The following is a 24,995-nucleotide window of genomic DNA, read 5'->3' as shown; positions in this document are numbered from 1 at the left end:
GCCCGGAGAGGCTAGGGATCCCATCACTTCTACAGATTCTGCTGTGCTCCTCTGCACCAGCAGGGCACAGCTCAGAATCTGCCGCTTCTGCTAAGAATAGGTGAGGGGAATGAGGTTGGGGCATGCAAGAGTTGCCGGCAGATTGCCAGGTTATTGAAAGTAATGATTCTGACGTGAGGCAATGGAGACTGACTTTGTCTGTTTGTCAGCACCAGTCTATTTCTCTACCATCCACTGGGCTCACTGTCATGTATCCATTCATCTCTCTTTGTTAGAGGTGTGTGAGCCAAAATATTAATTAACAGGTAGAGCCAGCTGGAGACGAGCGGGCGTATATGAGCCAGTGGGCGAGCCGTGAAAATGATCGGCATGTTAATCATACAGTAAACATGATGTAAATGTGCAATAATGTCTCTTCAGAATTCAAAAAGTGCATTTCTTTAGCGCGTCACCTCAGTACACACGATTATAGCACTGAATTGAGAGGAAGTTATTAAAAGTGCTTGTTTTAAGCATGAGCTAAAACACTGCCGCTTCTCCCGCCCGACAACAATGCCATTTGTGAACTAAGAGGAGTCAGTTGCCATGCATACCCCGAATGTTGCCTAAAGTCTCATTACATTTAGAGTAACATTAAAATCTAGTTCATTAAACACGAGAAGTTTTTGTACAGCACGCATCTTGAACTCGCATATTTCAAGGTGGCAATAATAAAGATGAAAACGGAAGTGCCGTCAGGCAAGAAAACACAAACGGGAGTGGGGGGGGGATGGGGGAGGGTGAGGAGTCACAGACTGATGGAGGGGCGGTGGGGTGGGTAGACAGGGAAGAAAATAGTGTTAGGAGTAAAGGGTCCAATAGCCATGGAAGGATACAAATGATGAATGAGGAGGGACTAACAAGACTCAAACCAATCGGAAGGCAGCATTTAAGACAAAAGCCAATGGGCAGAGAGTGGGCGGAGGTTCCACGAAGCTTCCACACTACAGTTTATACTGCATGCCTCGCACAGCGATTGCAGCGCATTCGAGCTGCAACGCTAGGGGAGACCTAAAAAACTAAATTGAAACTTTGAGACATGCCGTGACTGAGACAAGCCATTTACTCTACAACTTGAAAACAGTATCCAACAAGCATTTTCAATGCAATAGGTCTCACATTCTTCAGAGTTGGAGATGTGGACCTTGTAAATGACTGTCTTTTGCCCATGCAATTTTGTTTGTAGTGATATTATACGGCAGGATGTTTAGTGGATAAGTATTATGAGATTAACTGATACTGGGAGACACATATACTACGAGTGGCTAAACTAAAGAGAGAGAGCATAAAAGGAATTGGGATATAGATCTACCAAGTTTGGACACTTCAGAGGTTGAGAAAACACCTGGAATCGAGACCAGTCGGAAAATAAAGGGGTTACTAAACAAGTGGAGATAGTGACATTTTGAACATTTGTGAGGGAGAGAACATTGGTGCAGGGAGATGGATGATTTTGTGAGTGTTAGAGTGAAGAGAAAAATATAAAGATGAGAGTTCATTAAAAGTCACCATAAACACAAAAGGAAAAGGTTTGTAAAATGAGAATGGGAACAGCGCGTCACAGTGCGCTTAGAGGTCATGGCGTTTGAAATCATTCCGCTGAGCTAATAATAAAATAATTTATTATGTTAAGTTAGTTGCAAGTATGTTGCTTTAAAAATTAATGCAAACACAAAGCAAACATTTCTTCTTTTAACATAAAGCAAACTACATAAATTTAGGGAGAGATTTGCAGTTACTCTGTGGGACATGCCACAAACAAAAATGCCATAGATTTGTGGGAAGGAGAGAGAGTGCCACTCCCTTACCGAGTATTATATTCTATGTGTTGTGATGGTGCAGTGAGAGCCTATGGAGGGTGACAAGTGATCGCACGTACCCTAATAAACTTAGAAATTACCTTAAGGTTGTGGAAGGTTATTGCTGTTATGTCTGCAACTACACAAATAATTTGAAAGGGAGCACTCCGATAGTGCAAAGTAATTTTACCTACATTAAGAGTAAAAATCCATGATGGTGGAGAGAACTGTGAGTTTGCCCAGACGGCCGGTGAAGAAGCAGACGTGGCGACGTCTGCCAGTCCCTGTACCAGCAACCGTGCTCACGTGAGCATTAAAGTGTACAGGCACATAGTAAGCAGCGCAACGGAATTCAACCAAAGAAACGACAAACGAACAATAATTAAAGTACAGGCTCACTAATTAAAAAAAGCAAGAAACGAACAATAAATAAAGTACAGGCTCACTAATTGAAAAAAGCAAGAAAAGAATAAGGACAAACCCTAAAAGAGGATTAAAAGCTGAACTGGAGTATACAGGAACCTGCAAAACGGAACAAACTGGAGGCACTCAATTTCCATTATATACACAGTATTTCTTTGGGCATGGTCTCGCCAGCGGCAAGATGGCTGCACCTTGAGTGAGCTCTGCTGACCGGATGTAAAATATCTGTCAAGGTCATGCTTTGAGGTCCACCGAAGTGGCCTGAAACATTAGCCTCTGATGTGGGATACTGCTGCCTGCTCTGATCCACCTGTGAGATGCGGGGATGCCTGGTGAAATGACGGTGGGGCGAGGCCTGCTGCGAGGTGCCAGACCAGGTGAGCCACGAGGCTGTGGAGGCTGGAGTAGCGGTGTGTGGTGGCGACAACTGCGGTGCGGTTCTCACTGACCGACACCGAATTTAGCAGCGCTGCCTGAGCTGGGAGAGGAGTGCGCCCTGGGGGGACTAAGAAGACGGTGACGCAATCTGCTAGGCAGCCTCCGCCTACGATGACACTAAATGAAGATGGCGGGCCCCACCTGATTGAGTTGAGCGTGGCTATGGGCGGCTGGGTGAGCCCAGACTTGGCATCGCTGCGGCTGGCTGTGGAGCCCCCGCTGTAACCTACGGGCCCCTTCCCGCCTGCTGGAGGGGTGTGGGCCACCGGACTGAGTGACTCTCTCAGCCACCCTGCTCTGTGAATCCCTGCGGCCTACCCCGTGGCGTCTTTGCTGAGCGGCCTGTCGGCAGACTCCCTGACCCGGGGTGGAGGCGATTTGCACCCTGAGGGAACTTCATGTCATTTGCGCCAGGGACATCTGCTGTTGTTATGACACCACTCACCTGAAAACCAGGTTGTTCCTGTTGAGAGATGAGATACTATGTCCCGACACCCACAAGGATCTACTCCTGCATTGGCGGTAAGGGACACACACCAAACATGAGAAGACTCTTAGGGAAGGGGGGAATGGAGGGAGATATGAGAAAGAGAAACACACAGCTTTCTTTGGGTTGTAGCACTTTTTTCTGTTCTGGTATGTGGGACCATTAGCGGTGCTTAATACTGCAATTTAAAGCCCTGTTTTCGTGTTTCTACACCAAAGATTCTTTGTTTCTTCTTGAGTAGGGCTTCAGGTTTTACGTTTTTACAGATTTTTACATATAAATACAGACGGAAATCTATATTTCCTTTGTCTGTATTTATATTTAGAAACGGCAAAATACTAACAAATTTTGCACGCTGCCGTCGGGTATTTTGCTACCGACATTCAAAATAAGCAATTCTGCTGTCCCCTGTAAAAGGCAGCTCTTTACGTTTTGGTGTTTTAAGCCACTGAGCACAGGGTGGCTCTGTAGACACTGCCCACAGTCTGGTAAGAAGGGGTGAACAAAACAATAAAGCCTCGTTAACTAGTGAATGGTCTTTTTAAAGACCTGTGAAGTACTCGGGTGCAGCTGGAATCAATCACACTCTGAGATGTTTATCGGCATGTGGCTAAATGTTACCATATGGCTATACAAAATTCACATGCACTTTTGAAGACACAAGGATCAATGAATTACTATGAAACGGAGGCGGCACAAATTCCCATTGTTTGAATATCATGAGATGTGCAACCTAACGTTGGGGTGACACCCCTCATAAAAATCGGCAGCGAGTCCATTTATCACGTCCAATGCTTTTTCATTTTGGGGTGAAACGCTTGGTAGGTCGCTGCGGAAAGGAGGTGTATTTATCGCAGCAAATGCACCCGATTTCGGAGCAAAATCTATCAGTAAATGGCGCAAATCTTCTGTTTTCATGTGAAACACACATGGACTTTGAACAGAAGCTCCGGCGTTGGGTCCCAAAGTGTCTACTGTCACTGGAAATTCACCTGGATTTCAGAGTGAACCACAATCGAACGTCTGAAACCCCTCCCCCACCCAACACACCACTCACCCACCTCCCCAGGCTGGTAAGGGCTGCAGTGAGTTTGTTGTCACGTGAAATGCACCTTCATTTGGGGTGAACCCCCATCGCACACCAGTTGGGTAAGGGACGCAGCGAGCATGTTATCACGGGAAAAGCACCTTAATTTTGGGATACCCTCCCCCACCCCCAGTTAAGGGCAGCAATGGAGCCCCCCTTCTACCAAGGGGGAGTAGGGAGAATGGGCAGTAATTCTTCACACCACCCCAGAACTTGTGGGCGAGTGAGAGCTCCAGCGGAGCCCTCGGGACAGCGGCATCACCCAGTCTGGGCCGGGGGTGACTTGTTGCGGGCTGCCCCTGCTAAGGCTCCCATGCCTTTTTGGCTGAAAGTGCTCCTGAAGCTCTATTGTACATGACCAATTGAGGGCTGAACCATAGCAGAAATTACTAGATTTGTCGGCATACATTTATATAGAGAAAATCTTCATTCAGAGGTAATATTTTGCGATGGCCACAAACTTTCATACTTTCATATTCAATAGCTTGAACTTCACTGTATGGAATTTAAGTTATCGCCAACCATTTGAGTCCGTACTCAGGCATGTTTGTGTTTTGGGAGTATTACTTTAATCTGACCGGAAGATATGTATTTTGGAAGTGGGGTGTGTGGGGGGGACTTGCTGCATACCTGAGGCAGTGAGACTGCACATGCGACAGCTCTTCAGGAGAGTGAGTGCGGACAGACCAGTGCAGCACCACACCAAGTGGCCTCTTGGCACATGGCCATGCACTGATGTCTGCAGCTCCCACAGTGTGTAATCTCCTCAAAGGCTGCCCTGAGGCACTATTCATCTGCGTGCTACAAATTTCCCATAATTGACTGCAGATCAGGTTGAGGTTTCAGGAGGGCTGCCTGGCTGTTTCTTTCATCCTTCTGAGGACGGTTTAACTTAGCACCATTGTTGAGTTGGATTAGTAAGTGTGCCTGCTTGATTTTGCAACATGTAGTATGGTATTATGTTTGAAAGTTGTATTTAATATACTGGCCATGCTCAGTGCACAATGTGAGTACTGGCTATGCTCAGTACACGACTCCTAACACAGTTCCTAACAGTTGTCTGCCTGCCGTGGACGGCGCTGCTTCCTGCGGTGCGACCCTGAGTCGGGCTGCCCAGCCTGTTTGGTCAATGGTTCCCCCCGGGGGGCTGTGTGCTGAGCTGACGCCCCGGCTGCTGTGGAGGGGGACGCCTGAGGCCCGTATACAGAGAGGGGCTCTGCAACCTTTGCCTCCTTAATTTGGCACACAGTGGACTGCCCATTAACTCTCCGGCTCTTTTACACCTTGACCCTATAAGCTACCAGGGCCTGTCCTGATTGCCGCTGCAGCCCTGAAACATTTTCTTCCGGTCCTGCTCGTAGGCAGGGGACTTCCAAATATGCACTGGGGACATAGAAAGGAACCACAGAGACAAAACAAAAGCATAAACAAGCACAGCCAACCGCCACGTGGGCGGAGCCCATGGACTGCGTGGCATGCTGGAGCTCCCAACTGCATGAGAGCTTGCACACTGGGAGTACCCATGATCTGAAGTAAAGACAGGACCTGTAAAGAAGACTGCCCTTCAGCATACACAATAATTGACTGTTGTGAGAAGTTTGCCTGGCATATGCTGTCCACTAGTTATAGTGGGCACCTTGTACCAGTCCAAACAACCCTTATTGATGATAGGTTTACCGACAACCTTTATTGAAAGCTATCCTAGTGGTAGCTGTGGAGAGCAAACTTCAGGATAAGTCTTGAAGGAGTGTAAAGCAGCTTGGTTTACCAGATTATAACCTCTTGAATCACTAAATTAAAGGAGAACCACACAAGGTATATATAAAATATATGTATTTATTTCTAAACACTCACTACTAATCTATTTATGAGATTAGAGTCCAAGATACACAATAATACAGTTCTAAAACGACAGTAAATAGCACAATATACAATGGGCCCTAGGGGCGGACCAAACCATATATTGAGAAAGTGGTATAAGAAGCATGACTTGACTAGACACAGTGCCTAGAGCACGTAGAATCGCTGGGACCCCAAGGAACCACCCAAGTTAGTGACACAGAAGACCCACGGAGGACACGTGAAGTGTGAGAACACAGGTGCAAGCCCCGTACTATTCAACGGGAAAATCGCAGTTGGAATTTTAGAAGTTAGAGACACTTAGGAGAGGACTTTGAGCAAACCCCTTTAGACTTAGGGGGTTCTAGGGCCAGCACCCACCTGAGCACTGTAGTACTCGAGTTACCTCACCCAGGGAAGCCGGGTGCATAGGTGACAAATGGTGTCGGGAATCGTCGTTGATTTCAATGGCGATCTGCTGCAAAGTGCTGCTGCCGGAAAGGAGAAAAGTGTCCAGTGTGATCCAAGCCTGGATCGAAGATCAGAAGAACCTGAAAGCAGAGGGGACAGAGTTTGGGTCACTTACCAGTGACCAGGGGCACGATAGACGAGAGCCCACCGATGTCAGGTGATTCAGGTGCGAAGAGGTGAAGCTTGACTCTGCTGCCACGAGGACCAGGAGGCGTCGATGATAACCAGGAGCTAGAGTCGAGCTATCCCACAAAGGATGTTGAGTGCTGTGATGTCGGTGCCCGGATTGGACCCAAGAAGCCTTGGCAACAGCAACCCACGCAGAAAGAGAAAAAATGCTTTGGTGCAGATCAGCAAGGTCCTGGGGACTCCCCAAGCAATGGAGAGTCAGGGTACGTTTGGAGCAACCGGCTGAGCCCAATTAAAGTTAAAGTTGCCTTCACAGGGACCCACCAGTCGACGGACTAGGGATCGCAAAGGGACCTCAAGAGAAAACACAAAGGGCCAGCTCACGGAACACTCGTGGAGTGTAGGCGGGCAATCTTCAATCAATCAATCAATCAATCAATCAATGACATTTATAGAGCGCACTACATACCCGTAGGGTCTCAAGGCGCTGGGGGTGGGGGGGGGGGTGCCGCTACTGCTCGAACAGCCAGGTCTTCAGCTTCTTCCTGAAGGAGAGGTGGTCTTGGGTCAGGCGCAGGTCGGTCGGGAGGGAGTTCCAGGTCTTGGCGGCCAGGTAGGAGAAGGATCTTCCTCCTGTAGTCGCTCTTCGGATGCGGGGGACGGCGGCGAGGGTGTGGTTGGCTGATCGGAGGTGGCGTTTGGGAGCGTAGAAGTTGATTCGGCTGTTGAGGTAGCTCGGGCCTTGGTCGTGTAGGGCTTTGTGTGCGTGGGTGAGGAGGCGGAAGGTGATTCTTTTGTTGACGGGGAGCCAGTGAAGGTCTCTCAGATGTCCGGAGATGTGGCTGGTTCGTGGGATGTCGAGGATGAGTCTGGCTGAGGCGTTCTGGATCCGCTGGAGTCTCTTCTGGAGCTTGGTGGTGGTACCGGCGTAGAGGGCGTTGCCGTAGTCCAGTCGGCTAGTGACGAGGGCCTGGGTGACGGTCTTCCTGGTCTCGGTGGGGATCCACCAGAAGATCTTCCGTAGCATGCGTAGGATGTTGAAGCACGCCGAGGAGACGTTGTTGACTTGCCTGGTCATGGAGAGGGAGGAGTCCAAGATGAAGCCCAGGTTGCGTGCATGGTCTGTCGGTTTGGGTGCGGTGCCCAGGGCGGGAGGCCACCAGGAGTCGTCCCAGGCGGAGGGTGAAGAGCCCAGGATGAGGACCTCCGTCTTGTCCGAGTTCAGTTTCAGGCGGCTGGTCGTCATCCACTCGGCTACCTCTTTCATCCCTTCGTGCAGGTTAGCTCTGGCGGCGGCGGGGTCGTTGGTCAGGGAGAGGATCAGCTGGGTGTCGTCGGCGTAGGAGATTATATTGAGGTTGTGTTGGCGTGCGATGGCCGCGAGGGGGCTCATGTAGACGTTGAAGAGGGTGGGGCACAGTGAGGATCCTTGAGGGACGCCGCAGATGACTTCGGTGGCCTCTGACTTGTACGGTGGTAGGCGGACTCTCTGTGTTCTTCCGTCGAGGAAGGAGATGATCCATTCCAGCGCCTTGTCCAGGATTCCGACGTTGCTGAGGCGCTGTACTAGGGTGCGGTGGCAGACAGTGTCGAATGCCGCGGAGAGGTCTAGGAGGATGAGGGCCGCTGTTTCTCCGTTGTCCATCAGGGCTCGGATGTCATCGGTGGCGGTGATGAGGGCGGTCTCGGTGCTGTGATTGGCTCGGAAGCCGGACTGTGAGGGGTTGAGGGATCCATTCGTCTCGAGGAAGGCGGCCATCTGCTTGTTGACGGTCTTCTCGATGACTTTGGCAGGAAATGGGAGGAGCGAGATGGGGCGGTAATTCTTGAGTTCGGTAGGGTCCGCAGTGGGTTTCTTGAGTAGAGCGCTGAGTTCGGCGTGCTTCCAGCTCTCAGGGAAGGTGGCGGTGTCGAAGGATGTGTTGATGATGTCTCGCAGGTGGGGTGCGATGACAGCGTCGGCCTTGTTGAAGACGTGGTGAGGGCAGGGGTCGGTCGGTGATCCGGAGTGGATGGAGTTCATCGTGCGGACGGTGTCTTCGGTGCTGATCGGGGTCCAGGCGTGGAGGGTGGTGGTGGGGGGTGGTTGTTCGGTCTTGGTGTGCGTTGGTTGGTTGTTGAAGCTGTTGTGTATGTCCGCGATCTTGTTGTGGAAGTATGAAGCGAGGGAGTTGCAGAGGTCTTGCGATGGGGTGATGTCGTTGTTTCGTGCGCTCGGGTTGGATAGCTCTTTCACGATGTTGAAGAGTTCCTTGCAGTTGTGTGCGTTGTTGTCCAGCCGGTCCTTGAATGCAGTTTTCTTGGCGGCGCGGATCAGCTGGTGGTGCTTCCGGGTGGCCAGCTTGAAGGTGGTCCTGTTGTCCGGTGTAGGTTCCCTTCTCCAGACTTTCTCGAGGGCTCGGCAGTTCTTCTTGGAGCTCTTGAGTTAGTCGGTAAACCACGGGGCTTTCTTGCTGCCGGGTCTGCTGGGCGGGGTCCTCAGCGGGGCGAGTTCGTCCGCGCAGATGCTGATCCACTTCGTGAGGTTGTCGGCGGCCTGGCTGGGGTTTGCTGAGCTGGCAGGAGGGTGCTGGCTCAGGGAGGTGGCGAGCTGGTCTGCTGTGATCTTGTTCCAGCTTCTGCGGGCGGCCTGTTGCTGGTGGTGGTGGGTCGTCGTTCTCTTGAAGGTGAAGTGGACGCAGCTGTGGTCCGTCCATTGAAGCTCTGTGGCGTGGCTGAAGTCGATGTCTGTGCAGGAAGAGAAGACTGCGTCGAGTGTGTGTCCGGCGAGGTGGGTGGGGGTGGACACCAGCTGCTTGAGTCCAAGATTAGCGAGGTTGTCGAGCAGGGTGCTGGTGTTGCGGTCGTTGTTGTTCTCCAGGTGGAAGTTGAGGTCCCCCAGGAGGATGTAGTCAGCGGAGGGGAGGGCATGCGGGCTGACGAAGTCGGCGATGTCCTCGCTGAATTGGGTGCGTGGTCCCGGAGGTCGGTAGATCAGGGTGCCTCTGAGGGTGGTGTTCGGGTCGGTGTGGATCTGGGAATGCAGGTGTTCGGCGGTGGTCAGGGTGTTGTCGGTGCTGGTCGTGAGACGGATGGTGTTCCTGTGGATGATGGCGATGCCTCCTCCCATCTGGTTGGCGGTGCGGTCCCTCCGGACGATCTTGTAGCCCTCTGGGATAGCGATGGCGATGTCGGGAGCTGAAGAGGCGTTCATCCAGGTCTCTGTGAGGAAGGCAACGTCAGGGGCTGTGGCGTCTAGGAGGTTCCAGAGTTCGATGGCGTGTCTGTGGACGGAGCGGGTGTTGAGCAGGATGCACTTGAGGTGGGTGCTGCTGGTGTTCGACTTGGCGGGTGCTGGTGCGAGGCAGGTCCGGATGCAGGAGAATTTGCAGGCGTGGCAGCTGAAGGGTCCGTGGGTGCGTCGTGGTGTGGCTTGGTGGCATCCTGGGAGTCGGCCGGTGTTGAGTGCGATGAGGGTGGCGGCGGAGTACGTCAGGCGGGTTGGTCGGGGTCTTCGTGGGCCAGGGGTCCTGGCGCTGGTCGCGATCCGGTCGCGGACGGGCGCAGATGGGCTTACCTTTGGCGCGCCTTCGGCGCACAATCGGCGCACCCGCTGCGAGTGGCCGCTGCGCGTTCGCACGGTCGCCATATAAGGCGAAGTGCGCGGGTGGGCGGAGCAGCTGGGAGGCGGGAGCGGGGAGGGTACAGAAGAGAAAGGGGCGGGGTAAATGGCGGTGGCGGGAAGCGGGGAGGGAGAGCGGAGGGCGGCGAGGTAGGCGGGCAAACAGGAAGGAAACTGTTACCACGGCACAATAATTACAGAAAAACAAGCACAAATGGAGGGCAAAAACAAATGGCGAAAACAGGCAGAAAAAACGTTAACACGGCACAATGATTACAGAAAAACAAGCACAAATGGGGGGCAAAACAAATGGCGAAAACAAATGGGGAGAAACCAAGACGGCAGCGAGGCCGACGGCGAGGCAGTTAGGCAAGGCAAAGGGGCACACGCAGCAGCTGGTGGCCGTGTGGCGCGGGGGTGTCCCACAAGTGGGTCACACTCACCTGCATCGCACGGTCGCCATATAAGGCCAAGTGCGCGGGTGGGCGGAGCAGCTGGGAGGCGGGAGCGGGGAGGGTACAGAAGAGAAAGGGGCGGGGTAAATGGCGGTGGCGGGAAGCGGGGAGGGAGAGCGGAGGGCGGCGAGGTAGGCGGGCAAACAGGAAGGAAACTGTTACCACGGCACAATAATTACAGAAAAACAAGCACAAATGGAGGGCAAAAACAAATGGCGAAAACAGGCAGAAAAAACGTTAACACGGCACAATGATTACAGAAAAACAAGCACAAATGGGGGGCAAAACAAATGGCGAAAACAAATGGGGAGAAACCAAGACGGCAGCGAGGCCGGCGGCGAGGCAGTTAGGCAAGGCAAAGGGGCACACGCAGCAGCTGGTGGCCGTGCGGCGCGGGGGTGTCCCACAAGTGGGTCACACTCACCTGCGTCGCACGGTCGCCATATAAGGCCAAGTGCGCGGGTGGGCGGAGCAGCTGGGAGGCGGGAGCGGGGAGGGTACAGAAGAGAAAGGGGCGGGGTAAATGGCGGTGGCGGGAAGCGGGGAGGGAGAGCGGAGGGCGGCGAGGTAGGCGGGCAAACAGGAAGGAAACTGTTACCACGGCACAATAATTACAGAAAAACAAGCACAAATGGAGGGCAAAAACAAATGGCGAAAACAGGCAGAAAAAACGTTAACACGGCACAATGATTACAGAAAAACAAGCACAAATGGGGGGCAAAACAAATGGCGAAAACAAATGGGGAGAAACCAAGACGGCAGCGAGGCCGGCGGCGAGGCAGTTAGGCAAGGCAAAGGGGCACACGCAGCAGCTGGTGGCCGTGCGGCGCGGGGGTGTCCCACAAGTGGGTCTTCAGTGCAAATGCTGCTTGGAGTCAGGGGTACAAGTAACCCAAAGCTCAGCTGCAGGAGTCATTGGAGAGCTGATGCTTCTGCAAAGTGACGCAGTGTCCTGGGGTTGGGTTGCACAGTCGCCACGAGGGATACGGGCATTAGACATGCTGTGGGCACTGAGCGACCTCTAAGACCACGGAAACCCACCTCCTGTGTTGCAAACCGGTCAGATGCGTCTTTGGTGCCTGCCTTGCAGGGGAGTAAGTCCTTTACTCCAAGGGAGGTTCTTCAGTCATCTAGTTCAATGTAGATCATCGAAGTTCCAGTATTTTCAGTATCAGAGTTTCAACCAGGTGTAATCTAAAGTCCTGTAGCCATGGGTTCCTATCATATACCCAAGGAAGGGGTGGGACAAACTCTAGGGACCCACCTATGGGAGGGTCAAGAAAGAGGGGTGGCTACACCCATTTCCTTTGTCCAGTTTCACACCAGAGCAGGGGCTGGAAGCCCCTGCAACCGGTTTGAGCTGGACTATGCACAGGGACACCAAATGTGCCCCCAGTGCAGACTTCAGAGCACTCTTAGAGTGCACCCACCTTGCCCCAATACACTAAAGCCTGTCTGGGAGGTGGTCACACCTCCCTGTGACAGGAAACCTATTGTCCAGGCCTCCCCTGTCAGAGTTGCATCCAGCAGCAGGAGGGCAGACTCGTGTCTGTGGCTGTGAGCATCCATTTTGTGATGCCAGGGCTCTGTTAGCTGGTACCACGTATACCGGTGCTGTCATTTCTCTCCCTCTAGAAGGGTGGGATCATACTCCCACACTAGTTACTGGTGTGGGGGTATGATTCCAAGGTGTTTGACAACAAACACGACATGTTTCTGTGCAGCCATCCCAAAGTTAGCATTTACCGTTTGGTTATAATGCACTTCAGAGTATAATGGTTTGGCTGCATCACAAACAACCCTGGAATAAATGTTCCGAAGGCTGCAGAGGGGCTCTGCTCATGGATGGGCACCCTCTCACATAAAACCCAGCACCCTGCCTTCAGGATTAGTAAGGCCTGCCATAGGGGTGACTGATAGGTTTATATGTGCAGTGAACCTATATCTCAGTAAAGGGTGCATGCACCACCTTACACAGGCTGCAGTAGAAGTCCTGTGGTGTCATTTTGGAAGGCTTCCCAGGGATGGCATAATACATGCTGCAGCCCCTGGTAGGCCTCTGGTGTACCTATGCCCTGGGTACATAGTATACCATATACTAGGGACTTATAAGGGTACCCCAGTATCCAATCTGGAGTGTGCCTAAAGTACTGGTAATCAATTTAGAGAGGAAGCAGCTAGGCTGGGGTCCTGGTTAGCAGGGCCCCAGCCAGACTAAAGTCGAAAAACAGTGAAACATCAACAAAAAGTGGGGGTAACTATAAGAAGCAGATCCTACTCTCCTACAACTGTCCCTGCAGCCTTCATGCACAGTGCTGGGCCTGCTGGCAGACGTGCCTGGTGGTCCACTTGGACTACTCAGCTGCTTGCTTGGCCCGACATGCGGCGCTCTTTGCTTCTTCTTGGGCCCCCACTCGAATCTCGAGGTTGCGACCGCGATGAGGCACACTGCCTGAGCTGCCCCTGAAACAGGGCCTCTGCCTTTGCTCGAAATGGGGAAAACTGACTGTTGGACTTGGCCCTTCTGGCAGGTTTACCCCTGAACTTTTTTGCTTTTTATTGGTGACTTGGTGATAGTGGTTTTTGGTTCCTGCGCACTTTCCCTGGGTCCCAGGGTAAAGTGCGTACGCACGCTGAATGCATGTGGTGAGATAGGCCTGCCCTCCCATAGGAATGCATGGGGAATGTATGTGTCCCTAGTAGTTCCTGATGCGTGGGGTGTGCAGGCCCGAGTTTGGTATGTGCGGACTCGTGTGATTGAATGCTGCGCGATGATGTGTGCGGCGTGCATGTACCTAGTATGGAAGTGCCACTTCTAGAAGTGGGCACTTCGGTGTGCAGTGTAAAATGTGTGCCTTGTCGCATGATTGGCTGGTTGAGGTCATGTGACGGGCTAGGGATTCCCCAGAGTCAGGATGAGTCACCCAGTGGTGAATGGGGAGATCAGCAGCTAGATGGGTGGGAGGAGTACACCTGGGTCCTGAATAGGGCAGGGTTTTCCCCACACAATGCTGGCTCCGCCCCTGTGGTGCGACTGACGACCCTAGCCCTGCCAGGGAATAGAGTGAGGGGCCGAGCACATCAAGGGTGCTCCCCAACCAGCTGCGACTGGTTTTCCCCCTCACCCTGAACCCGGAACAAAGGGATTTGGTATATAAAAGGCCGCCGCTTCCTGGTTTCGACCGATTCGAATGTTTACTAAGATCTAATCAGAATCGCGCTCGCGCACGTCACTGTACGCGTACGGTAAGCGCACCGTAAGCGCACCGTAAGCTGGCTCAGATATATATATTGATTTAAAGGCTATTTTCTCAGAATCTACTGAACAGATTTACACCAAACCTACAAAAGGCACTTCCTTGACCTGGGGACTACCTCTCTGCCAAATTTCATTAAATTCTGTTCAGCCGTTCGGGCTGTAGCCCTGTCTAAAGGTCCTATGGAAAAATGCATGGGAAAAACGCGTTTTGGGACCCCCCTTTTATCTCAGCCCCCGCTTGACGAATCCCCCCGAGACTTTCAGGGTAGGAGCGGAGCGTAGCGTAGCGCCCCACCTATTTTGAAAAATTTGCGAGGATTCGTCGACCGGCGCCAAAGTTATTCAAAATAGAATGTTGCGGATTTCCTATGGAAACGTGGTCCTAACTATAACTACCTACTGGCGACCGCCAGTAGGTAATATATATATATATGTGAAAACAACCACCAAACTTCAACAGGAACTCCCATGAAGAAGGCACGGACATCAGGTAGTTGGTATACAGCTTCTTTTATTTTATCGGGTCACCCACGACCCCGAGACACAAGAGACACGTTTCGGCTTCTATGAAGCCTTTCTCAATCTGTTTGGCACCATTATTCCTTCATTATATGTAGCCACTCTCACTTCTAGCTAAACTAGAGTAGAAATATTTTTTCTTTTGCCAAAGAAACAGTATATTATAGAACTAGGATGAAAAAACATCGGCAAAATAAAGGGAAAAAGGTGCTGACTTTGAAGCTAGGGCTCAAAGTTCAAGTCCATACAACTGTACGTGGTTAAAAAACTTGCACACCGTCAAAAGTAAATTTTAGCCACAATACATTAACACCCAGTACACTGAAAAAATTAATTCCCAGCATATTTATTACACATCACAAACAAAAGCAATATTGTGGAAAATAAATAAAATAAAACACAGATAAATTTCACTTCTGCATTTTATAGAAGAGAAACAGCATTTTACATAACACGCTGGTTACAAAGCACAGTTTCAAAAACAGTGCACAAAATAAAGAAAATGTATGAAAACTACAACAGAAATACGCTTTAATTTAACAAACAAACAGCATGTTAGCAACAAAAATACATAATTGTGAATAAAATCCTAATTGAGATTTCCTAGAAAAGGAGTCTTTTGAAGAAAAAAAAATAGGAGGGAGGTTATGTATATTAAGTGTGGTTACATCATGTTGACTCCAAAGCAGGGAAAGCTTAGTGTGTACTTTCCATACCTACTTTCTACTCTTGTCTCAGTATTAATGTCAAAGTGCATTTGTGCCTCTAATTAGTGCCCCAGAATATTTCCAATGTGAAAGTAAGGCGTCAGCGCGTGACAGAAACCAGGCCTTGTTTGTGATGATTATCTAGCAGCACAGCCCTCCATCTCCTCCACCGGGCTCCTCTGTGAGGCAGGCCCCATGACTGACTGGAAGGGAGGCAGGAGAGAGAGCAGAGACATTGGCTAGAGGGGTGGGGGAGACAGGAGAGTAAAGCAAGCCAGCGAGGTGCTCTGAAAGGGCGCTGGGCTGATAAGAGCTCATAGAAAGAGCTCATGTCCTGCTGTTCTTCCCGGAGACCGTAGCCAGTCCACAGCTGGGGCAGCTGCGATAAACAGGGCAGGCACAGACAGCTCTGAGGCCTGGCTCTGCTGTGAGGCAGGCTGGAGGTTTGAGAGAGAGCACAGAAAGTGGAACAGAAGAGCTGGGAAATACACAACCATAAAAGTGAAACCAGCGCAGCACTGATAAAGAATGTGAACAATTATTAAAACATTCAGGGTGAGGGGCAGGAGTTGTTTAGTGCAGGGAACAGAGCAGGCGCCCTCCAAACGCACTGATGAGCAGGATACAAATGCTGTGTGTTAATTAGGAAGCAAAAAGTGTGCCTGCAACAGCAGGTAGGAAAATCTGGCTTAAGAAAATAGTGCAGACAGACCGTAAATGAAACTTACTGAGTAACAGCACATGTAAAAGAGTCAGTCCTCGTAGGAGATGACAATAGGAGACAGGGAGTTACTAAGGAGGGAATAATAGGCCTATTAAGAAATAAAAAGCAAAAATTTATAAAGGACAGGTACAAAAGCCAATACAAAATAGGGGGGGGGGGAGTGGATGCAGCTTTAAATGAATACCTCAATACAGTATGTCTCAAAGACCTAAAAAGGAACATGCCTTTCAGTATATTTTTTGTGTAGGAAGGTTGCTTCCTGCTCATAACAATCCTGCCTGTAACACAGCAACCCTTGAACCATGGGCAAGGGTGCTTGTGTTGGTGCTGGGTAGCACTTAGTGCGAGCACATGTGAGAGCAGAAATGTGTCATAGCTTACTAGATAAGCACATTCCTGCTCTCTACCTATCGTGCACCACAGCACAGAAAAACAAGTTGTCTTACTGCGTTCCTTTGCATGACTTTGTGGTAAATCTGTCCCTAAATATTTTACCCTGGATCATGGTGTTTGACAGGAATGTGTTTTAGCCTCCTATAATTTTAACCTCATTTAATTTTTTTTAAAAAGGATGATGCTGTTACTCGGCGGAGGCTTTAAACCTTATAAACAAGTGTGCCCAAGCACAAAAATGTCCTTTCAACAATTGTTTGCAGGCCAAGTTGTCCATGTTGGAAGGCCCAGTATCCTGTCCGCATTGTAAATATCAGCTCAGCATAGTTGAGGAACCCAATCTCAATTCTGACGTGATAAAGCTAGATAGTTCGGCCACCGGATCTCATAGAATTATTCTGTGTAACACGAGATCTCTAGCTAAACACCCATTTGAAATATGGGACATGCTGACCTCTCAGGATCCTATGGTGTGTTTTTTTACCGAGACCTGGCTAAACCCCTCAAACCATGCGATGATCACGCTCGCAATTCCAGAGAATTACAAGTTTATTCATTTGGACCGGGAAAAAAAAAGGGTGGCGGTATTGCCATTGCTTTTAAAAAAGATGTGGAGGCAAAATGGGTCTCCTCAATATGTAATGAACAATTAGAACTAGGCATTTTTAAAATTATTGTCTCTCCTACTGACACCTGGCATGGAGCTTTAGTGTATCGCCCACCAGGTCCCAAAGGAAGTTTCGCTGATGTGCTAGTAGAATATCTTGCACTTCATATACTTGCAGCAAACATCTTCCTTTTGCTGGGGGATTTCAATTTTTATGGAGAGAAAGTAGAGGACCCTGAAGTCATCAAATTACTGGCTTCTCTTAAACTCTTAGATCTTACTCAACGAATAGAGGGTCCTACCCACAATGCTGGGCATCTACTAGATCTACTCTTCTCCAACTCGGATCGGATCCATTGTGACCCTCCCTATCCCCTTCCATGGACCGATCATTATATGATTACGGTCCACATAACTTGCCTGGTAGAACTAAGTCCACTACAGCCCACTAAACAATCCCTAACGCTTCGTAGAAGATGGGATAATCTTTCCCCGGCGGCATTTAATGAGACCTTTTCCATGTATAAATCAGATAACACTAGAGATATTAGTGAACAATTGGAAAGCTTCAATACTGCACTGGAAGAAGCTTTGGACAAAACTGTCCCAAAGAAGTTAGTGAAATCTAGGCCCCAGAGAGATTCTACTCCCTGGTTCTCAGGTACATTGAAGCTAGAAAGGTCTAGCTGCCGGCACCTGGAAAGGAGATGGCGCTTGGACAAATCAGAGGAAAATAGAATACTATACAAGAGGGCTTTGTCCAAATACCACCTGAACTTAAAGGCTGCCAGACAGCACTATATTATTGATCAAATTGATAATGCGAGCAACTCCCAGAAAACCCTATTTAAGATTGTACGGGACTTTGTCTCGCCAAAAGCCTGTAGACAGCGGCCCCCAGAAACACAAGAGCTATGTGACTCCCTGGCCTCCTTCTTTCAGGAAAAAATGTTGAACATCTATGCCAATTTCCCCACCACTACTAACTCTCAGATGGCTTCCTTTCAATCGCCCCGGAAACAAAATAACACAAACGCATGTTCCCTCAACTGCTTTTCATTGGTTACAGCTGAACAGGTGATTAAAGCTCTCTTGAGAGCGAAATCGGGGTCACCATGGGATACCTGTCCTCCCAAAATCATGGCAGATCTGGCCTTAAGCTGTGCCCCCGCCATCCGAGATTTATTTATTAATTCCATCACTTCGGCCACAATTCCGACTGCTTGGAAAGAGGCGGTCGTCTGTCCCATACTGAAGAAATCATCGGCTGACCCCTTGATCTTGGCTAACTATCGCCCCATTTCCCTTCTACCTCTCCTAGGGAAAATCTTGGAAAGTCACATTAACAGCCAACTAAGCCTGTACTTAGAGGAAAACCATCTTTTAGATCCATCCCAGTCCGGTTTTCGTCCCGGATTCAGTACAGAGACGGCTGTGCTGGCTGTTACCGACTCTCTGAGGCTAACTGTTGATAAAGGAGGATCAGTTATTCTGATTCTCCTTGATCTCTCCGCAGCCTTCGATACGATCTCCCATTCGAAGCTGTTGGAGAGACTCCAGGATTGTGGCATTAAAGGTCAAGCCTGGAAATGGCTAGAACAGTACCTATTGGGTCGCACGCAAACTGTTATGCTGGGACCGTTTGTCTCTAAAAAAATGCTGCTGGACAGGGGAGTCCCTCAGGGCTCCTGCTTGAGCCCTACTCTCTTCAATTTATATATGGCTCCTCTGGCGAAGGTAGTCGAGCATCTGGGTTTCGAAATTGTGTCATATGCTGATGACACCCAGCTAATGTTCACAATTGGTGCGGACCCAGAACTCGACAAATCCCGCTTCGCCGCCGGTATGCTGGCCATCTTTGACTGGATGTCGAGAAACTGCCTCCAGCTTAACCCCGGTAAAACGGAGGTTATGCTTTTAGGTAAAGCGAATAACAGCTGGTCGGATGAGTGGTGGCCCAATCAACTTGGTCCCCCCCCCCACTCCCCAGAAGTTGGTCAAGACCCTTGGGATCTATTTGGACCAGACCCTATCTATGAAAGATCAGGTAGCGGCAACAACCAGCTCTTGCTATTATGGGCTAAGGTTGCTTAGGAAAATCTTCCCATTTCTCCCCATTTCTCAGCGCAGAACCTTAGTCCAGGCAATGGTTATCAGTCGCTTAGATTATGGAAATGCGATGCTGGCTGAAGTGAGCCAAATCCACCTGGCTAAACTTCAGGTTATCCAAAATACGGCAGCACGGCTTGTCCTGAATCGCCCTCCAGGCTCAGCCTCTATACCTTTGCTGAAAGAACTGCATTGGCTGAATGTTAGAAATCGATCTATCTTTAAGATCTGCAGTCTGACTTACAAGGCTCTAAAGGGAAGTGGGCCTCACTATCTTCGAAAGAAAGTGGTCAAATATTCCTCTCAGAGAAATCTTAGATCCAATTCTCTGGACCTCCTTCAAGTTCCCAGAATCCGCCTCACGCGGACGGGAGGCAGATCCTTCTCATTCTTAGCCCCTAACTATTGGAACAAACTTCCGTTAGCAGTCCGCAATACTCAGTCACTGACTGCTTTCAGGAAGAAATTAAAAACCTTCCTGTTCTAATCGGTTCCCGGTCATTGTGGTTACTTTTTCTCCCGCATTCTCCCAGTTAAGCACCTAGATGCCCCAGGGTGAGTTGTGTGCTCTATAAAAAACCCCTACCAATACCAATACCAATACCAATACTATTGAGTAGCGGATATCTCGGAGTACAGTAGGCACTCAAAAGAAGGGGAGGAATTTAATACACTCTCAATGAGACGATACTCCATTTTGCAAACTACAATGAGCCTGGAATCATATTTGGCATTGAAGATTAGTTCCTGGGAGAAAGCATTTCTACCTAGATTTAGATTGGGATCTATCAGCAATTATCTTTGTTTCCCTCTTGGCCAGTATGATACTCTTTCAATTCTGAGGTGCCTCTGTGATGAAATCTCCAATAATGTCCTTGATATATATATATTTTTTTTGTAAGTATTATCATCAGTTCACATGTCGTTTTCTTTTATTTTCGGTGTGAAAAAGTATGGATTTGTTAAATGTAGGTAGACTCGTCTGTTTTTGACAACTGTTATCTACCGGTGAAGGTTGCTTCTGTTGGGCAGTTTTTTAAAAGCTGCAGCTCGCCATTGCTATTCTATACTGTTTAAAATATATATTTACTTAAATCTTATAATCTCACTTCTGTGCCAATTTAATAGCAATGCATGTAATGTGCACTTTTATGCAGATTTTTATGTATCAAGAAATGTTTATTGACTTGCTGACTGACTGACTGACTTCAGTCTGGCATGTTTTAGTGGGTCCTGAGGGAGGTAAACATACAAGACTCTCAGTGATGCCGAAAAGAAAATTAGAACAGGGCGAGTGCCCTACATCAAAGGTGACCAACTGAACTGCCCAGGTAGGAGAGGACATGTCCAGAATGACAGCATTTTATTGGGAGTTGGCAATGTACATATGCCTGTCGATTACAACAAATTGCCATAAATACCCAATTCTGAAAAGATCCAGCATTTTTCGATAGGCGGGCAACATGTTTCATCTCAGGGGTGATGCTGACAAGTTGCCGAGGGGCATATCATCAAGGCAGCGCAATGAAATTACCGCCGCTTTTGCGGCCATTTTCGGACGAAAAGCGGCGATAATTTCATCGCCTTATCAGCAAAGAAACGCTATCGCGTGTTTTGCTGATGTAGCCCCGTTTCCAGCATGCCTAACTTTGCATCGCTAATGAGATGCACAGTAGGCATGGCTGTGAAACCAACCAGGGGAAATATTGCGAAGGCAGCTTCGTGATATTATCAAGGAAGGTGAGCGACTTTTAAAATCGCGTTATATATGCCTTAACACAGGAATTTAACGTCTGTTAAATTCCTGACTAAGGCATACTTAACATGGGGGATGGATTGTGTGGCTAAGACCACAGGCCCCTATCATCTAGGATATCGCCATTTTCCACCATGGAAAATGGCGATATCCCAACTATCTCTGGAATTTTTATCGCCTCAGCGATGCGCGTTGTTGATAACGTGCTAACCGGGCGATAAATTCCAGAGATAGCCGCCGATAACTATGCAAGCGCTAAGCGCACTTTGCAATATTTATCGCCGGACCTTGACAATATGCCCCCAATATGCCATCACTGTCATAGAGTAGGTAATGGGAAGAGCACTCATACACACTTCACATGGTCTCTCTCTCTTAGACACACACACAATGCATAAACGCGCACACACAAATCATCATTCACAGTTTTTTGAGTTCTTAACCCAATAGTGGGGATGCTTCCTGATCGACCCTCCCCCTGAATGGGGGCTGAGCAAGTGGCAATACCCTGATAAAGGGGATAAGCAGAAGTCCCTCAGCGATAGGGGCAGATGGGAATGGCTCGCACAGCTGGATAGAGAGGCCAAGCAGCAATGATTCAAGTGGCCTAGAGGAGGACGGACAGGAATACTTTTGGATGATTGTCTGGGACTTCCTTTAGACCACGGGACGCAGTGGGTAGGTTGGTGGGTGTGAGCTCCTTGGGGGCAGGTTGGTTAATTGGAGCCACTGGCGACAAGCTTCATTTTTCTCTCTTCGCAGTTGCAGTCCTGGGCTTTTTTTTTCTCCCACCCAATGCAGTTGGAATATTTTTTTTCTCTGCATAGCAATAGATATTTTGTTTCTGTGGGAACGCCACAGGCAGTCCATTTCTGGGAACTCAACATATTTTAAGTTAATGTGCCGCTATTTTGTGTTAATGTGCCGCTATTTTGTGTTAATGTGCCGCTATTTTGAGTTAATGCAATTCTTTTACAGTGAAACCAAAAAAGAAGCCCACTTTCAAAAGGAAACACAGTGCAGTAGATACTCAAGGAAGCATGATGATTTTATAAGGGTAAAGGTACTTAAGGCAATAACAAGGAACATGCAGTAATTAATGCAATATTTCATACCTTAGCTTTTTTGTTTTTGAGCCCTTTCGGAGTCAAATGATATGGCAGGTGCGTTGTCAAAAGGCGAGGCGACGGAATCTGCTCAATATCCACTTTTCTCATATTATATTCAATCCAAGGCATTCGATCAACTGTTTCGATGTTTTCGGTTTTGTTGAGATGCCCTTCATGATAAATCGAACTTAGAATTTGTTGTGTCCATGTGGTCCCTTCAATAGTAAAATAAAACAGTATGTCATTGTTATTTATTTATTTTTTGGGTATCACTTCTGGACATCTTTAGCTGTTCTATTGCCACTAACACATAAAAAATATCTACATATAGTGGGATTTGGATCAGTCCCTTGTTCTTGATTGGATGACTTTCTTGCTTAACTAATTTCTCTGCTCCTTATTTGATAGTTTTATTCCCTATTTGCTTTTGTCTTGACATTAGAGTATATCTTCCTACCTCTTTTCTGATTGGATGGTTTGTGCCTTTCTACTGCTTGCATTCAGTGAGTTACTTTTTAGGTTTTGCGCTCTGCTTGTGAAATCTAATATATTTAATGTTCATTTTAAAAGGGCTTACATCCTGTCCTTTCTTTTCATTTGTTGGTGTGCTTGCCACTTCATTTTCCTCCATTTTTATTTGCTGTAGCCTACTATTTCCTGTTATTTCTTGTGTGATTCTCTTATCAGTGTCCCATGGCTCAAGTAATGTTTCATACGCTCTTGAGAAATTCATTTTTTAGGTTTTGCCTGCACAGCGTTTGTGCTGTGCTTGTTTTTCAAGTGCTGGCATTTCAGTTAGGAAGCTTAATTGGTTAATCAAAAGTTTTTGTTTGCCGTCTGAATAGGTGTCTTTCATTTGTTTGACTTGTTCTCTTGTTTCAGTTTCGCTCAACGCCATAGGCCGCATGCATGTCTTTCTGCAACTTTCATTTCTTCCACGAGACTTGGAGCTCATCGTTTCCAAGCCTCTCTTTTAGCCCTGAGTCACACCCCCAGTTTTCACTACAAAAACGTGGGTGCAGTGCTCTACCCCATACAGACTTCTGTTACCTGTGTTTAGGAGTTTCCACTCAGTAGACTGTCTTGCAGCTCACAGTGAAATTTATTTTTACTGACCAAGAACTTCAGACCTAAGACTTACTGGCCTTAGGTGTGTCTTCTGGGTCAATTGCTGACTGATATTAGGTGTGTCTGTAACTTTCATTTCTTCCAGGAGGCTTGAAACACATCCTTCTCCAAGCCTCGCTTTCAGCCCTGAGTCCAACCCTTGGTTTTCATAACAAAAACATATGTGCAGAGCTCATCCTCATACAGACTTCTGCTACATGCATTAATGAGTTTCCACTCAGCAGACTGTTTTTCAGCTCACAGTGAAATGTATTTTTACTGACCAGGAACCATAGACCTAAGACTTACTGGCCTTAGGTGTGTCTTCTGGGATAATTGCTGACTTCACATGGGTCTATGGTGTCTACCCCTACCTAAAGGCACTATTATTCTTCACTTCTTCTTTAGATTGATGCTAGCTTTTAAATTAATGTGCATCCATTACCTTGCTGGTCACCCTTAGGAAGACCAGCCAAAGACTGACAGGTCTAAAAGGCAGCCATTGATGTAATCAGGCCTCTCCTTGGTAGTATGGTTCCAGGTTAAGGACAAACTTTCAGTAGCCTGTAGGGACCCTCAGATGATTTTCTAATTATGCTACAAACTTAAAGATCACTTTGTGGAGAAACTGCAGCACATTTCTTCTATTTGAAGGACAGAGAAGCAGGCATGAGTCCGGCCAGCAAGGGGCGGTAGGGATGATGAGCTCAGCTTGTCAGCCTTAAATGCTCTACCCTGCTTCAGGGCCCTGATGGGTTCATCGTCAAAGGTGTGAGGTGTGGCAGAGTTACTCCTTCAGCAGCACAGGTCCAGCAGAAGTGTATACCCGAGGCACACTGCATCTAATGACTTCACTGGGCCATGCCAGAGATCTGCAGTTAATGGTGCTGGCACGGTTTCAGGTTTCCTTGAGGATGAAGCATTATGGGTGTTGCTGGGGGCACTGGTGAGCACCCAAAGGTGGAAAGAGGTGTTGCATTGCTCCATGAGATTAGCCCCAGTGCCACCTTAACTGCATGGACAGGAGACACTTATTGAGAGACACTGGATAAAACATCTCACACTACTGTTGTGGTCTCCTGACTCGAATCTGCAGGGCAGGTACATTCAGACAAACATATAATATGCTTCCTATATTATACGAGCCTACAACTGTTTACTTGTTCTTTGCACTTCACCTAATCTCCCTCTGTTTGCATGCCTTCACTCTATATTAAGTAACAAGTTCACAGATGGTGTAGATATTTCATTAGGACTGCCTATGATTTGCATGCTTTTTGGCTGCCTTTTTGGGTTAGTCTGATGCTTTTAATTTAATCTCTTTTTTTTTTATTTAGCAGAGCATTAGGTTCGAAAATTACATGGAATACTAGAAAAAGCATTTTCAGTAAAACCAATTTCTACAGAGAATCGAAATGACAGCTGGAAAATACATAAAGAAAATGACAAATAACTAAAACTAAAGCAGCTGATTATATACTCATTCACAAAGCGAAATGCAAATTTATCCTAGAACACAGCAGCAGCAATAAGGAAAATTCCTAATACATCTAAATTGCAATGCCAATAAAGTGCTAGTGCCATCCTATTGCCTAAAGCCGACATAAATACAACAAGGATTTGTGGCTATAGCAGGTCCTCACATCATTGACAACAGTGCAAAATGCATTCTATAAAGTGCTAAAACTATTAAAGTGCTAGTGCTGCTAAAGTGCGATTAGAAAAAGTTCTGATGCATTTTAGTAACAAGCTGCTACACTAATTTACCAACCCTGGTGCTATGATCTCTCTTTAAATTGTTCCAGTTCATTGAAAAACTTCCAATTTTTTTCACATTTTTTAATAGCTCCTACCCTCCTAGCATAGGCTTCCTCCAATTTTCGGGTTCTTTTCATTTTGTTGAACCATTTCAGATGAGATGGTGCTTCCCTAAATTT

At 48.1% G+C, this 24,995-nt stretch overlaps 1 protein-coding gene across 1 annotated transcript in view; it reads right to left on the bottom strand.

Annotated features, from left to right (window-relative positions):
• Positions 1-24,995, bottom strand: part of LOC146817859 (amine sulfotransferase-like) — a 363,774-nt gene that overhangs the window by 118,772 nt on the left and 220,007 nt on the right. Inside the window, exon 3 of the mRNA XM_085611341.1 lies at positions 21,958-22,166. Coding sequence (XP_085467467.1) covers positions 21,958-22,166 — 209 coding nt within the window. The remainder of the gene's footprint in view (positions 1-21,957; positions 22,167-24,995) is intronic.

Source organism: Triturus cristatus, chromosome 6 (genome assembly GCF_964204655.1).
Source record: "Triturus cristatus chromosome 6, aTriCri1.1, whole genome shotgun sequence".
Lineage (NCBI taxonomy): Eukaryota > Metazoa > Chordata > Amphibia > Caudata > Salamandridae > Triturus > Triturus cristatus.
This window is presented reverse-complemented; position numbering and strand designations above follow the sequence as displayed.